Source organism: Hordeum vulgare, chromosome 6H, assembly GCF_904849725.1.
Source record: "Hordeum vulgare subsp. vulgare chromosome 6H, MorexV3_pseudomolecules_assembly, whole genome shotgun sequence".
NCBI lineage: Eukaryota > Viridiplantae > Streptophyta > Magnoliopsida > Poales > Poaceae > Hordeum > Hordeum vulgare.
In genome coordinates this window covers 12,769,908-12,787,403 of record NC_058523.1, presented here as the reverse complement: position 1 = coordinate 12,787,403, position 17,496 = coordinate 12,769,908, and the positions used below count along the sequence as shown (strand labels likewise).

Genomic DNA, 17,496 nt, shown 5'->3' with positions numbered 1-17,496 from the left:
TAGTCAATTAGCTAGCAACTTAGAAAGGACCCCTATACATGTGGAACGTGAGATGGGGAGGTTCCCCCTTGCGAATTTGTTCACTATAGGGAAGGAATGATCCACGGGTTATAGGGCGGAACACGCCCAAATACTTAGCAACAACCGTGTTTCATGTAGAATTGCGAAAATAAAATTAATCATGGCAAACACAACACAATGTCACAAACATGACACATGATATTATCTTAGCTACTACACAATGCAGATAACCCAGAGTCTTGACGATGTACGACAACAATAAAACCTTGAACAGAAAACAAAACAAAATCATGTAGCAATCCCGAGTAGCAAGTACTCCCTCGGTGTCCCAATGTAAGTGTCGTTGCAAATCAACGACATTTATTTTGGAACGAATAGAATACTAGTTATTTAGTTGTTGCGGCCGGCCGTCCTAATCATATGAACGATGGTGCCGACGGCGGGGTATTATATCAGTTAACAACATGATCTATGCGGGGTATTATAAGGACTCAAGCATTGACACCTAACTCAACTCTTAAGCCGTGATGACCGATCACCATCACGAACAGGAACTGAAGCAATAACACTAGTTAATTAGCTAGCAACTTATAAAGGATCCCTATACATGTCGACCGTCAGATTTGGAGGTTCCCCCCTGCGAATTTGTTCACCAGGGGAGGAATGATCTATGGTTTGTAGGGCGGAACACGCCCAAATACTCGGCAACAACTTTGTTTCATGTAGAATTGCAAAAATAAAGTTAATCATGGCGAACGCAACACAAAGTCAGAAACACGACACATGTTATCTTCGCTACTGCATAGTGCACACTAGTAGAAAATGGGTCTTTCGGTCGAAGCCCAAAACCATATTAGCCCCGGTTCAAACTAAAACCGGGACCAATGCCAGGCATTGGTCCCGGTTCGAGCTACCAGGCCCTAGCGGGGCAATAGCCCCGGTTCGGTTCGATGCATTAGCCCCGGTTTGCGCCAAAAACCGGGACTAAAGATCCAGCGACTCACACGTGGTGTTCCGCGGTGGTGGCAACCGTTCGTATCCCCCTTTAGTCCCGGTTGGTGGCTCAACCCGGAACTAAAGGTCTGACACGTGGCCTGCCGTAGTGGTGGCAACCGTTGGTATCCCTCTTTAGTCCCGGTTGGTGGCTCAACCCGGGACTAAAGGCCCAAACGGTTTGCATCCCGCTTCCCAAACCACAACCGAAGCAGAGTCTCTGTCGCGTCGCCATTTCTCTGTTCTTATTCCTCTCTCGCTCTCGCTCTGTTCTTCCCCTCTCTTCTTCCCTTCTCTTCTTCCACCATGCCAACTCGCTTTGGAGAGGTGCTCGCACATGGCAAGACCAAGCTCGATGTCGTGTACACGAACGAGAGCAGGGAGGTGCCACATTTTCTTAGACAGTTGAAGGAACGATGGCTTGATGCCGCAGTGGATCATGAGAAGTTCTTGGGGCTTGATCTGGAGTACACGGCCGATCAACATGGTGTTGCCATCATCCAACTATGTTTCAAACACCATGTCTTGATCTTCCACTGGGCGAGGTAAGTTTTGAGGCTTTCTTTGATCCAAGGTAATGACATTGTAAGTTTATTTGTTTCAATCATAGTTGGTTCCCTTCAAATAGTTGTAGTGAAACAATTTTGATTAGTTGAAGGGGAACACAATTTGGCCATCATCCAACTATGTTTCAAACACCATGTCTTGATCTTCCAATGGGCGAGGTAAGTTTTGAGGCTTTCTTTGATCTAAGGTAATGACATTATAAGTTTATTTGTTTCAATCATAGTTGGTTCCCTTCAAATAGTTGTAGTGAAACAATTTTGATTAGTTGAAGGGGAACACAATCTGATTGGAATAGTGTTCCATAATCTGAAAAATCTTATTAGAATCAACTAGTGTTTAATATGTTCCATTGGAATCATAGTTGGTTCGCTTCAAATAGTTGTAGTGAAACAATTTTGATTAGTTGAAGGAAACACAATCTGATTGGAATAATGTTCCACAATCTGAAAAATCTAATTGGTTCAATATGATCCAAGGTTATGAAAATTGCATATAGCTAGTGATCTCTCTAGGTTCCATTGGATAGCAATATGATATTGTCATAATCATGAAAATTGCATATAGCTAGTGATCTCTCTAGGTTCCATTGGATAGCAATATGCAATATGTCTAGCTTATTGAATATTTGCAAAACCGTGGGAGAATATATATATATATATATATATATATATATATATATATATATATATATATATATATATATATATATATGACATAGTTAATTTACGGTTTCTTGATCAATTCATAGGATACTAAAATTGCATAGGATAGCAATATGTTCCATTTGAATCCTAAAGATAATTTTCTCTTTAGTTGTAGTGAAACATGTTTCCTTATTGCAGCAGTATGTAACATTTGTTCCATTTTAATTTCTTTCTGATGCAGTAGTGACAAGCATTGTCCAGAACTCATGGACTTCCTTCGCAGCGGCATCACTTTTGCTACCGTTGACATAACGAACGACAAGCTGAATATGAGGTACAGCTTCGGTATTGAGATACCAACTTGTTGCCTCATTGATCTCCAAACGGTATTCAGGCTTCGACATGTCAGGACTTCGATGGCTCATGTGGCAGTTGCCTTGATCGACGAGGAGTATGGTAATATGAAGACCAATTTCCCAAAGTCTCAGCACAAACTTTGGGAGAAGGTCCCACTTGATCGTGTCAACATTGAGTATGCAGCAAAAGATGCATACGTTTCATACGAGTTGTACCGCAAGATTCGAGTCATCAACTATGGCCAGCGTCACCTCGAGGAAGGTGGACATTCTGATTCAGACGATTCAGACGAGTAGTGTTCTCAACGTCGAACACTTGTATATATATCTATGGTAGCTATTATTATGTACTGTTTGGACTAGTATCATGTACTACTTGGACCAATTTATACATGTCTAGTTTCTGTTTGTGCCATTATAGTTTCCAAATTTGGATGGTTTAGCCCTTTCTAACTTCATTTGCTACTTTTGAATGGTTTAGCCCTTTCTAACTTCATGGTATCATGCATTTCGACCATATATATATATACAAAAAGTCTTCAGTTCAAATAAGTTCAAAAAATGAAATCCCTTTTGTAACAGATCTGTTTTTGATCAAAACAGTAATTTTAAAATGAAAGACCATTAGTCCCACGTGGCGTGCAGCGGAACCACGTGGCGTGCCGTGAAACCACTTTTGTTGTGGGGGTCGCTTTTCCTTCTTCTCCTTGTGCTAGATATTTGTTATGCATTAGGGAAAGAAGGAATAGCGACCATCATCGACGGTCGAAAAATCAGGTGAGGGAGTGTCCACCATACATGAGAGAAGAAGAATGCCGACTGTTGTTGTGGGGGTCGCTTCTCCTTCTTCTCTTTGTGCTAGATATTTGTTATGCACTAGGGGAAGAAGGAGTAGCGACCATCATCGACGGTCAAAAAATCAGGTGAGAGAGTGTCCACCATATATGAGAGAAGAAGAATGTCGACTGTTGCTGTGGGGGTAGTTTCTCCTTCTTCTCCTTGTGCTAGATATTTGTTATACACTAGGGGAAGTAGGAGTAGCGACCATCATCGACGGTTGAAAAATCAGGTGAGCTAGTGTCCACCATATATGAGAGAAGAAGAATGTCGTCTCTTGTTCTGGGGGTCGCTTCTCCTTCTTCTCCTTGTGCTAGATATTTTTTATGTGCCTTTGAATGGTGCATTTTGAACACACAAAAAGTATGGAGTTTAAATAAGTTCAAAAAATGAAATCCCTTTGTAACGGATGAGTTCTCGTTTGAAACCGTGATACTTCGAGAGAGATTATCCGTTTTGTACACGAAGTGCATCCAGTTTTTGCCGTAACCCTCTCAACTTTCTCGCACATGCTATGTGGGTGAAATGATGATACCATGCCAACTTGGAACCTTTTCAGAGTTCATTTTCAAATGCTTTTCAATTTCATGGTCTTATAGCTCGAAATAATCAGTAAATGCATGAAAAATAACAAATGAAGTCAGAAAGGGTTGTAAATTGATGATGTGGCTTTGAATGATGCATTTTGAACACAGAAAAACTATGATTTCAAATAAGTTTAATAAAATAAAATTCCTTTGTAACACACGAGTTTCCGTATGAAACCCTGATACTTCCAAAGAGATTGTTCGTTTTGTACACGAAGTGCATCCAGTTTTTGTCGTAATCCTCTCAACTTTCTCGCACATGCTATGTGGGTGAAATGATGATACCATGCCAACTTGGAACCTTTTCAGAGTTCATTTCAAATGCTTTTCAATTTCATGGTCTTATAGCTTAAAATAATCAGTAAATTCATGAAAAATAAAAAATGAAGTCAGAAAGGGTTGTAAATTGATGATGTGGCTTTGAATGGTGCATTTTGAATACAGAAAAACTATGGAGTTCAAATAAGTTTTAAAAAATGAAATCCCTTTGTAAGAGACGAGTTTCCGTATGAAACCGTGATACTTTCAAAGAGATTGTCCGTTTTGTACACGAAGTGCATCCAGTTTTTGCCTCTAGTATTATTGAAACTAAAATTATATAGAATTTTGTTACAAACTTTAATAGCAAAAAGAATTATCATAAAAGAAAATAAATAAGTAATTAGAATTTTGTTCAAAACATTAAAAGCAAAAAGAATTATCATAAAAGAAAATAAATAACTAATTAGAATTTTGTTACAAACTTTAATAGCAAAAAGAATTATCGTAAAAGAAAATAAATAAGTAATTAGAAACAAAAAAGAAAGCAAAAAACATGAAATAAAATTAAAAAAAGTGCCACCTATAGGGCCACCAGGGCATGGATACGACTAGAAACTCATTACTAGGGCCAGGATGCAGGCCCGCAGTAAGCCCAATAGGTCCACAACTACATAGAGTTATTTTAGGCCCGTAGAGAGGAGCTCGAAGTGGTTGGTTCGGCAGGGCTTATAAACCACTCCGAGCCCCTCTCGGCTAGCGAGGTGGGACTAAACATAGCACCGTACCGCGCAAGGCCTTTGGTCCCGGTTGGTGGCACTAACGGGGACTAAAGGGAGGCATTGGTATCGGTTCGTGCCACAAACCGATACCAATGCCTCTGCTTCCCGCCCTTTGGGCTGCTGAAAAGATACCTTTGGTCCCGATTTGTGCCACCAACCGGTACCAATACCTCTGCTTCCCGCCCTTTGGGCTGCTGAAAAGAGACCTTTGGTCCCGGTTGGTGCCACCAACCGGGACTAAAGGTGGGGCTATATAAGCGACAGTTTAGAAATTTTGATTTCTCCCCCTCTCTCCATTCGATCCCGACGCCGTCAGGCTGTCCGTCCGTCTCCGCCTCGCCGTCGTCGTCGTCGCCCCGCGTCGTCCCACGCCGCCCCGACGCCGTTCCGCGCCGCCCCGACGCCGTCGCTGCCCCCCGCCCCGCGCCCCGTGCCCCGCGACGCCGCCGGCCCCTGCCCGTCGCCGCCCCGCCCCGGCCCGCGCCGCACCTCACCGTCGACCGTCGCCGCGCCGCCCCGCCCCGCGCCGCACCTCACCGTCGCCGTGGCCGTCGCCGTCCCCGACACCGTCGCCGTATATTATTGTTATTCTGTTAAAAGATTTTTTTTCTGTTAAAAGATTTTTTTCGTTATATTATTGTTGAATATGTATGTTTTTATGTTCATATATATGCAAAGATCGAATATGTCAAAAGGAAAAAAATAAGAAGAGAAAGTGTTTAATATAATTAGTTAGAAAAATAATAGAACTATAGTTAAACTAGTTTATTTTTAGTAATTACTACTATATTTTATTTATAGTAAGTGCTTCATATATAGTTGAACTAGCTAGTTGATTTAATAAACTACTTTATTTTACTATATATAAAAGTAGTTTGTTTTTGGTAAGTACTACTTTATTTATTTATAGTAAGTGCTTAGTAGTTGAACTAGTTGATTTAATTAATAAAACTACTTTATTTAACTATATATAGAAGTAGTTTCCGCATCGACGTCGACTTGTTGTTATATATAATCGTGACACACTTTATTTAACTATGTATGATGATAATTAATTAGTAGGACTTGTTGTTATATATGATGATGCATGATGCGAGCATGAAGAGTTATTATATATAGATGTTCAATTCTTTTGATATATATAGTGTGTCACGATTATATTGTTGTTTACACACATTTGCCACATTAAAACAAGAAATGTTTGACGATGGATATTGCGAGTGTGAATATTGTGGCGACTCTCGGGGTATATGCGACATGCCTCACCTGCGAGACGATAGGTTCTTCAGCATGAAGCTTGACGATAACGGCGATATGTACCTCCCTTGCCATGCAAGAAGATATGTGTTGGAGAGGCTCGGTTTCGAAGACCACGAGAGAATTGAGACGAGGAGCGCTAAGCTGAGGACTATACATGATCACACATTTATTATCCAAGTATTTAATTCAGTTTTTCGAACAGAATTTGGGTGCCCAAAGTGGGAAGATCTTTGCAAGGCATATGGATTTCAGAAGGGAATGGAAATCACCTTTGATCTTCGTCCTAAAGATAATATGTGAGACAACATCGATATTTGGGTGGTTGTCGATGATATGCTTCCTGTTTATCTCTATGTGAGTTTCTCAACCATATTTTTCAAGTAATTTGCATTTATATTTATAAATAGTTGGTGTAGTCAACCTGTTTTCCTCTCGCAATTTACATGTCATGTGGTGTTCATCGTCTATTAAAACTTTGGCAACACGTTGCAGGTTCCTAGTTATTGGACCATAGTTATAATTATATCATGTTACATGTTGTACAAACAATCACAACAACCCAAATTGTCCTTTGAATGATCATAGCACATGTGGTCGTTTTGAATGGTTTATATAATGTCCACATCTTGTGGACAATTACAAAATTTCTAAGTATTTTTGAAACATTAAATTATTATAAAATTTGGATGGTTGTCGATGATATGCTTCCTGTTTTACCTCCATATGAAGTAATTTGCATTTATATTTAAAAATAATTGGTGTTCATCTATATACTAAATTTGTTAAATTATAATTTACAGCTTATTTCGTTGCTTTGACTGAATTACGAAAATTAATTGACACGACACACTACACATATGGATCACATCTAACTTGGAAGGAGAAGGACCATCTTCTCCACTTTCTTGTTGCGGGTGTTTTGGCTTCTAGGGATACCTTCCCGTATCATTTTGGAATTGGCCAAAATTATTCATTTGACATGCCACTAGTGCATAGGTTGAGTTCAGATGACATTTGTCGAAATGTCTTGGTAAGAGTTTTCTAATTAAGTACGCCCCACCATTGCATAAATTGTGTTGATTACATTGCTAACTACTCCCTCCGTTCCTAAATATAAGTCTTTTTAGAGGTTTCACTAGTGGACTACATACGGATGTATATAGACATATTTTAGATTATACATTCACTCATTTTACTCCGTATGTAGACTCCTAGTGAAATCTCTTAAAAGACTTATATTTAGAAACGGAGGGAGTAGGTTATTATTATGTTCTTCAACAGCAACTGCCACATGATGTAGTGCCTCCGTTAATGGACCCAGAAGGTCAAATGAGAATTAGAAGCCCGCTGAAGGCTGAGGTCTATGCTTCATACTTGATTAACTTCAAATCAAGATAAAAAAGACTCCAAATTGAAGCATGGAGAGAAATAAAGATGGTTCGCAAGCCACAAGCTGGAGACCGTTGGATCTCTGTGATTCATCATGGAGCCATATGTGTTATTCTGTTTTATGACATTATATCTAAGAGCGAGGACTAGGTCTTATGAGAGACAAGTTATTCTAGTTTGTATTATTACTTGACATGATCGATTAATTAGGATGCATGATGCATATGATGACTATATATATATTATGATGTTTCTCTGTTTTATTTTATGTGTATCATATGATAACTTTTTTTTTGAAACCTATCATATGACAACTTGGTATATGATCAAGTTGATGATGAGTTGTTAGATGATCGATTAGAATACTATTGCCATTCGACGAAAATGATATGAAATGATATAGTGTAAAAAGATGCATATATGTGCATGTAACTCGTGTCTACATTCTGTAAATATGTTCGACAAAGCACGACGGATGACCAAGCACGGAGATATATAAGAGAGAACACTTTTCTCTATTAGCTAGCTAATAACAATCTAAATTAACCACTAAACCAGCCCCTTTAAAAAAACCTCAGCTCCAGTCAGGTGCTGACGCGTGAATGCCTTTTGGTCCCGGTTGATGTCATCAACCGAGACTAAACGCCCCCCTGTCTGGCCTGGCCGCATCGGCCACGTGGAGGCCCACCTGTCCCGGTTCGTGTAAGAACCGGGACTAAAGGCAAATGGCATTAGTAACGACCTTTTTGTCCCGGTTCTAAAACCGGGACAGAAGGCCCTTATGAACCGGGACAAAAGGCTCTTTTTCTATTAATGACAGATAACCAAGAGTTTTGATGATGTACGATAAAAACAAAACCTTAAACAGAAAACACAACGAAATCATGTAGCAGTCCCAAGTAGTAAGTTCTCACTCTGTCCCAAAGTAAGTGTCGTTGCAAATCAGTGACACTTATTTTGGGACGGATAGAATACTTGTTATTAAGTTGTTGCGGCTGTCCTGATCACATGGGAGATGGTGCCGACGGTGGCGGGCTGCTGCTGTCGTTCCCATAGAACTGCAGGACGGTGTAGACAGTCTGCATGACGGTCATGCCGAGGAGGAAGACGGCGGCAGCAAGCGAGAGGAACGCCCACGGGCTCCTGAAGTAGGTGTGGATGAGGTTGGCACGCCACATGTTCCATGGCTGCCGGAAGTAGCCGTTGACCTGCCGTTGCACGGCGTCGAGCGCGCTGTTGGGCTCGAGCACCACGTCCCTGGAGATGGTGTTGAAGAGCTTGGCCACGGCCTGGTCGCTGCCGATGGCGTTCTGGATGATCCCCTTGGAGCTCAGCAACGCCACGTCCTTGGCGGAGTCGATGATGTTGTCCATGAAGAAGACGTAGCCGGTAACGTCGTTGCCGGCGCCGGCGTGTAGCCGCTCGAACGCCATCATGTTGAGGAACATGTACTCGGTAGAGTCGTCCACCGACACCGTCGGCATGCTCAGCGTGCCGCGCCGGAACCGGATGTCGTGCAGGCTCAGCGTCTTGCTCGGCTTGAACTGGATCCCGGCTTCGTAGAGCTCCACTGCTGACCGGATGATGGCATTATCGTCCACATTGTCCTGTGGGCTCCGGATTTTGTGGTGCTTACCAGTGAGCATGCTCCGGCGAAACACATCCAGCGGGTGGAGCCCTAGGCCGATGCCCAGTGGTAGCCCGGAAGATTGGGCTAGAAATTTCAGCACCATTCGGTTGATGAAGTCATCGTTCTGGTCATCACCATGGATGCAAGCATTCATATCGAATATATTACTCTTGACGTAGTGCTACTAAAAAAGAGTAATACTACACCTACAAAGGCTTACGTAAAGATTTTACGTACAAACTGATGTGTAAGATTGTGATTGGTAATTGAGGAACGAAGGGCCCCACCCCCACTGAAAATCAGGGGGGGAGAGAAGAGTTAGTTTGGAAGGTTAAGTAAACCTTTGTAAGTTTTTGTATGTCTAGCATTATTGACTAAAAAATGCAAGGGGATGTACCAAAGCACACTTTTAAAAAAAAATTGAATAAAAATGTAAAATATGAAATACTCCTAAAATTGATTTGAAATATGAGTTGAATTAATTAATTCTACACTACTAGTTAACATATAGGCAAGTCTAGTCATGTTCTGAAGGTCTAGTTGCCAAAATTTCAAAAATATAAAAGAGGGCACAATGGCAGTATATAAGTTGCATGAATTTGCAATTTATATATCAATATCGTGGTACAAAAATAAAGGGGACGAGGAGGAGCTATGAGGCCGAGCCGGGAACAGGCCCCAACCAGAGGCTAGTTGAGGGTTGACTGGTGTGGAAGGTCGGAGATGGGCTGTAGAGAAGGAATGGTTTGAGGAGGAAGAAAGCTGCAAGAAGAAAAAGAAGGACGACCATCGGATCTTAAATCTTAATCCAACGGCCTAGAAATTGAGTTACCCAAAATAAAATTCAAGGTGACTAACCTATAATTTGTTCTTTTTCAATTATTTCCGTGCGATGTTCATTGTTTCAAAAAAATCTGTCTACATTGGACATCTAAGTAACTTAGTCAAACTAGGAAGGAAAAGAAATAAATAAAAGAATATGTTTGCTTGAATCTCTGCATAAAGTCAGTGATAGGACATAGGGCCAGTTTTTTGTTGGCTTCTAGATAAAGCTGGAATAAACCGCTTCTACCAGATTATTTTAGAAGCCAAATAAGATTTTTTTTAAAAGATTATTAATGAAGACTTGACTAGTAAACTTCTAAAAATATATTTTAGGTTGGCCTTTTACAATACCCAAAAGCTAACGCCCACACGTGTGGGCATTTGTAACTCGCCCACGCGCATTCATTATCATCCATTTTACCAGGTCAAAACAGATAACATCAATGAGAATCTTTTTTGGTTTTTTGCTTAAAAATATTTTATCTTCTAATTAAAAATCATTAAATCCATCTCGATGAGATCTTCAAATTTAGATCGCATGTTGATATGTTTTGATGAAAAAAAATTGACCAAAAGTTCTCATGATGTTTACATTGTAGTTGTCATAGTGTTTACACTAAAGTTGTCATGACGTGTTCTATCTACTTTTTTCTTTTAGATTTAAAGGTAGCGTTATATTTTCAACTACTTTTTACGGTGATTTTTATTAATTGATTATAGAAATTTTTAGTAATTAACCACGGTAAATGCAATGCATAGATCAAGGCAATTCTTAGTAATCCATCAAAATTTACTTTTAAAGGTAGAAGAGAAAATACCTGAAACATATCATGGCAACTTCATGTGCAACAGATATGACAACTTGTAACCCTAAAAAAACTCGTCGAAACATATTGGTATGGGATCTAGTTTTGAAGATCTCGTCACAACAGATTTAATGATGAAAACGGATTTTTAATCGGATTTTTCATTTAACTGAAAATAAAAAAAGATTTACACATGCATGCATGCGGTGACGTGACGCAATCTATGTGGTATAGGTGCGTCGACGGATGCTTAGAGAGCATCTAAATGTACTTTAGCAAAACTGTTTAAAAACCTTCTATAGCAGTATTAGAAAGTATGGTAGATAATAATTACCGGAGGCTTCCCACTCTCAACCTCAACGAGCTTCTGGAGCAGGAGCAGAGGTAGCTGGTTCTCAAGCATGAGCACGTCTCGCCGGATGTAGGGCACCATGTAGAGTATCCCATGGGGGCTGAAAATGGGGTCGTTGTTTGCGTAGTCGCCGACCTGCTTCCCGTCGGCGGCGGTGCACCTCATCACCTCCAGCAGGAAGCAGCCGTCAAAGATCATCATGGCCAGGAACCGGTCCCTGCCCCCGCCGTCGGCGCGGGCACGCCACTCGCTGTCGAGGTCCATGTACGCCCCCTCCAGCTGCTCCGCGACGTCCTCCACGCCGTCGACGAGCTCGTCCAAGGTCCGCCCAGCGCGCCGGAGCAGCTGGCGCAGCGCCCGGTGCTTGTGCTCCTCCATGGGCCGCAGGTCGCGGTCGCCGTGGTGGAAGGGGCCGAGCGACACCACCTGCGGCTGGTACGCCTTGCTCTTGATGTTGGTCATGCACGGCGGCACCCGGTAGATGCAGTGCCGCTCCCACCGGGACGCCTCCGCCGGCCCCTTGTCGGCCTCCTTGAGCTTCTTCTCCACGTCCACCACCCACGTCCTCTTGCTGCTGCTGCTGCCGCCGCCGGCCGCCGCCATTGTGAATCGTGATTGGGTTGATTTATGCAAGATATATGGCTGCTATGGCTAGGATCGATAGTAGTCGGATTTATGTACTGATGTGTGCATGCGTGTGGAATTGTGGATCTACGTAGAGAGAGAGAGAGAGAGAGAGAGAGGAGATACGTTACTTGCAAAAGTTGCATCGCATGCCACATTTCGCGTGCTAGACAGGTGTGTGTGTACAAAAAGAGATTCATGTCATGTGCACGCACGCATGCTGGTCCTATTCCATGGTCTGGTGCTGGTCCCCTGGTTTCACTCCATAGTAACACGCATGCAGTTTAATACTACATGATTGCGAACCAAGGTGTGACTGAATAGTTAGAGGGACAGTGTATCTTAGTTCGTCATGATTCAAGTCCTGGTGTTCGCATTGTTCTTGGATTATTTTAGAATTTTTGACGATGCGCGTTCAGTGAGAGGAGATGTTCCGGTCGAAGACGATGCGTCTATGTTGACTTAGTAAATTTCAAGATGATATGCCGGCTCAGTCTTTTAGAGGCGGCCATAGAGGTAGGATGTGCGTGTGTGCCTTCATATGGGTGTGTGTATGGGAGGAGATATTCCCGTCGAAGACGAGGCGTCTATGATGACTTCGTAAATCTCAAGATGATATGCCGGCTCAGTCTATCGGAGGTAGTCATAGGGGTAGGATGCGCGTGTGTGCCTTCATAGAAGTTAGTGTATGTGAGGAGATATTCCCGTCGAAGACGAAGCGTCTACGATGACTTCATAAATCTGAAGATGATATGACGGCTCAATCTCTCGAAGGTGGTCATAGGGATAGGATGCGCGCGTGTGTCTTCATCGAGATGAGTGTATGCGCATATATATAATCGGTTGCGTTTATACTGTGTTAAAAATAATAATACATGATCATACATTTTATTATATTAGGCTATATGATATATGGGTTGGAAGGTTTAGGCGAAAATGTTCTTCCAGTTCTTCCCCACACGGCGGCTATGGTTTCCGCGCCTATCAACGCCGCCGTCGATTTGTGTTGTCTCCTCAGATCTTAGGGACATGAAGGCGCTGTGGATCCCGACCATTGCCGTGGGAGGCTCCTACTTCAGTTTTAAGTGTTCTTTTGAGTTTGTTTTGGCTTTGTGCCCTGTTCCGGCGGTGCATCTAGCGTCATTGAAGGACGTGTGGAGGTTTCTTTCCGGCGGATCTCGCGGATTCGGTCAGCCTCAGTTTTTGGTGGATCCACTTGGACATGGTCTTTGTTGCTTGTGTTCATACGTTTTTAAGTTGGATCCTTCCAGTCTACAGTTCTCTTCATCGATGACAATTGTTGTTCTGGTGTACTGGTCATATTAGAGCTTAGCACAAGGGTTTCCTGACTGTCTACTACAATAATGTTTGTCCGGCTCTTATGGGGGAGGGGCGATGACAAAGGCGCGCCATCGGTTCGCTTTAGTGCTTGTAGTCATCGCTGGATGGTCTACGATCCTAAATGTATTTTTTATTTGTAGTCGTCTCTAGGTGATCTACGAACCTAGATGTAAATTTTAATTGTAGTATTATTTTTACTCTTGATTGATGATGAACAGATCGAATCTCCCCCGCCCCCCCTTTAAAGATTATATGATATGGAAAATGATTAAAATAATCCGGACGATTCTACGCTCCGGGCCCACCGCGTGGAGAGCCAACCTTGTGTCTCAAAGATAGGTAATGTTGCAGTAGTAGGTCGACGGTGCAGGCGAATTTTTTCCAAAACATAACCTTTGTTACATATAAAATTCTACAACATAATCTTTGTTGCAAAAGTATATATACGGCACAACCTTTGTAACAAATATCTTCTGTAACATTTGCAAAATAGTTCCGTGACACAATGTATGTCACGAAATTGAAGAAGGAAGCTCGGCATTAGCAGATTTGTGCCAGATCTGATGCCTCGGGAAAGATCCGCCGATGGGTAGCACTTCTAATATGATACTATAATATATTCTATTACTGTGAGGAAGGGGTCATGGTCAATTTTATGTCATTGCATGTAATCTTTACAGCTGCGAGATGATCGGAAGTTGCAGGCTTTAGGCAAAGGAGAGATGAAGATGCTACGGGAGCAGCTGGCCGGAGGCACGAGGAAGCGAGGAATTAATACGCACACGAAAGTATATGCTGTTCACTTGTTGGGAATGGTCCATGCAAGCGAACATCTGATCAGCTCTAGGACGGAGGCATCAGGCATCGCATGCATTTGCTTTATGCTCCCTCATGCGTGTATCTTTTTGTCGCTAATTTTACTACTCCCTCCGATCTCAATCTCAGTTTACAAGTATGGCACATGTACCTAGATCGTTAATTTGATCAATGTAATGAGAGACACATGTTACAAAAAAATATCATTAGAAACTTTAGATGTTGTATTTTTTAATGATATAATTTTGATGTTAAACAATATATTTTATATAGGTTAAATTGATGATCTATATACACGTGCATGTCTTTTAAACTGTGACGGAGGAAGTAATATGTAACATGAATAATATGTCACATCCAACCCCATGCATCTTCGATTTTGGCGCCCTCCATGAGTCGTATCTCCTTCCAGCTCCTGGGGTCAGCTGGCGTCCCTACTGCTTCGGTCCCCGTGGCCTTGATCCACGCTCTCTTCCAGATCTTGGCTCGTCCAGGACTTGGCCACCGCTGCATCCACATATTCCGTTCAACCATGCAACCTCGCCCTCCTTCGGAGCTAGCACATCCGGTGGCGCCCGATGCCTCCTCGGCGTAGAGCATGGCTCCTCATTCGGCGGTCGTAGTTTCGGCTTATGCCCGACTTCTCCGACTTGTACTCCGATGGCTTGGGAGTGATCCGTACATGGCAGCGGCGGCACCCGCATGTGTCGTCCCCTTATTGAAGATGCTGCCATGGCCGTTAACCGTGCCGCACTTCGAGCATTAGGGGAAACCCTAGGTCTGATTTTCAGATCGAAAGACGACAACATCTTGATGTCGTTCTTCTTCGTGAAGGCGTTGTCTTGTTTGCTCGTGGCGTCCTCGGTGCTAAATGTGGAGATGTTGGTCGTCTAGTTGTTGTTTGGGCTGCTTCCTTGGTTTTGCCACTTTAGCTGTGTTTTTCTTTGTTTGGGTCAAGCATCTCATGCTTCTCTGCTTCGGCAATCATGTTCATGCCTCCTGCGTTCGTGCGATGGGTTGTACCATTCCATGTATTCACTCTAACTTCTTCTATCAATGAAATGATACGTGATCTTTGCGTATTTGCGGAAAAGAAGATGTCACAAAAGTTATACCTTAGAACATTTAAAAGTTTCTATTGAAATACTTTTTTGTAATATGAACGGGCGGCAGAAATTTTGGTCCCGACATGATGGATTTTTCTTTGAACCCTACACGACGGATTTTTAGAGGGTTAGTACTAGGTGCCGATCGACCGGCAGAAATTTTGGTCATCTCCGGCCCACCGGTCCGAGTAGCCCACCAGGACCGCCTGATCTCGTGATTCGTGAAGAAGTGTCTTTCTGCACCCTCTAGGTCAACACCTGCCAAGATGAAAAATCCTGTCCTGCTCCAACCGACGCGCGATGTGCTCGCCGTCAACGCACGCATGCAACTCCGGTGAGAGCACGAAAGCGCCCCTGCATCAACCCCTCACAGCGTCCCGCACTTGTTGAAAAGCTTGTCGACACCCTCGATGGTCGCCGTCCACAACGCTTGGCAACCCCCCATCCTCCAGCTCTTATTCCAACAGGCATGAAACAACAAAAATGGTTAGGAAGATGGATCAACAAGGCGAGTAGTAGCAAAAATCCAAAACGGTAGTAACAAAATGGTGCATTTGGTTCCACGAAAAAAGAAAACATGATAGCAAAATTTGGGCTGGTTTCTAGCAAAATCAAAGACGGTAGTAGCAAAATGGTATGCATGTTCCAGTAGAAACAAAACAGTGCTAACAAAAAATGGGTTGGTTCCAGTGACTGTCGCGTATTAAAATTCAGGATGACTGTCGCGTGAGCCATTGATCTACAACACAAATATTTTTAAATGAACTTAGACTATATTCAAGGTAATTAAAGTTTAACTAATTAAATTATTTGCTAAACTCTCACATGATTAAGGACTTGCAGTTACGATGGACCAGAGCAATCATGAACGATCACAGGCGTCACTAGTGGGCTTATCCACATGGCCTTTTTTCTCTTCGGCACGCGCCGTACGCTGTCCGTCCCGACAGGGCTGTCTCTGTTCATCACCGGAATTTCCTACTTGCCGCTCTCTGCATTAAAATGCCGGCGTGTCGCGTTTTATTAGTTTTCTGCTTCTTCTTCTTCTTTTTTGTTTTTCTATTTCTGTTTCTGCTTCTTTTTCTTTTTTCTTTTATTATTTTTCTGCTTCTTCTTTTCCAGTTTTTGCAAAGTTATTTTATCTATTTTGAAACTAAGTTTATGTTCCAAAATTGTTCTTAAAATTTGCAAAAATTTCTTACTTTTAGAAAAATCTCCTAAATTTAAAATAATTGTCCTATTTCAAAAGTTATTCATAGCTTTAAAAAATATTTGTGATTTTCAAAAAATGTTCTTGTTTTTAATAAAATGTTGGGAATTTCCAAAGTTTGGTCATTTCTACATTAAATTCTACTATTTTCAAATTTTGTTCATAAATTTTAATTTTTGATGGCTTTATTTCAAAAAATGTTCACATTATTTAATTTTGTTCACAAACCAAAAACTATTTGTTTTCAATAAAGTTCCCATATTTCCAAGTTTATTGGAAATTCTAAAAATGTTCACATGTTTAAATTTTGTTCATAAATCAAAATATGAATGGAAGGTTTGAAAAAAATGTTCCTATTTTGAAATTTTGTTCCCAAATATAAAAAATGATCAGGAACTTCAAAGTTTTCAGGTTTTAAAATTAAGTTTTCAAATTATTTTCACGTTTTCAAATAATTATGTTTGAGAATTTAAAAAATCTTCCCATTTCAATATTTGTTCACCAATTTTTTTAAAAATTATGTTTTCAGTTTTATTGTAGTTTCAATAAGTCTTTCCATTTACAGAATTGTTTGCAAATTCCAAAAAAAATTCATGTTTGTATTTTTGTTCGGGAGTTTCAAAATATGTAGGCATGTTTTAAAAATTGTGCATGTTTCCAAGTTTACTTCGGGAGTTCCAAAAAAGTTCCCATTTCTCAAAAATGTTCGCGTATCTACAAATTGTTTTTGAATTTGAAAAATGTTTTAGTTTTGAAAAAATATTTATGTTTTCTATTTGGAAAATGCTTAAAATCATTCGGCTGATTTTTGGAACAAATCATCCGCTTTGCGGACGTCACGTCACGTGTTCCTGAGCCACTCCTTCCACTGCCTTATCTCAATTTCTAAGGTCGGCTTCTACCTCTCTATCAACAACACAAAATCCCCACCATCGGCTAGAGCAACACAACACAAGCTCCCCACCGTCCTCCATAGCACCAGCTTCGACCAGCGCACCGCGAAGCCGCGTTAGAACTGCACCGCTGCTAACGTGTTTGCTGGTGAGTGGTGACGACAATAGATGGTCGAAGCTGCTCATGTGTTCTAATGGC

The 17,496-nt window shown here is 41.6% G+C and overlaps 1 protein-coding gene across 1 annotated transcript; it reads right to left on the bottom strand.

The window, feature by feature from the left end:
• Positions 1-8,486: 8,486 nt before the first annotated feature.
• On the bottom strand, positions 8,487-11,941 carry LOC123403597 (UPF0481 protein At3g47200-like). The gene is made up of 2 exons (XM_045097519.1): positions 11,290-11,941; positions 8,487-9,448 (listed from the first exon to the last, which is right to left on the bottom strand). Exons 1-2 carry the CDS (start codon positions 11,908-11,910, stop codon positions 8,699-8,701), a joined length of 1,371 nt encoding a protein of 456 aa, XP_044953454.1. The 5' UTR covers positions 11,911-11,941; the 3' UTR covers positions 8,487-8,698.
• Positions 11,942-17,496: the final 5,555 nt, after the last annotated feature.

Bases quoted from the DNA above. Each gene is read 5' to 3' on its own strand.
- LOC123403597 (XM_045097519.1), bottom strand. From the start codon at position 11,910: ATGGCGGCGGCCGGCGGCGGCAGCAGCAGCAGCAAGAGGACGTGGGTG. The intron at 9,449-11,289 runs GTAATTATTATC...GGTGATGACCAG, and splicing joins TTGAGAGTGGGAAGCCTCCG to AACGATGACTTCATCAACCG.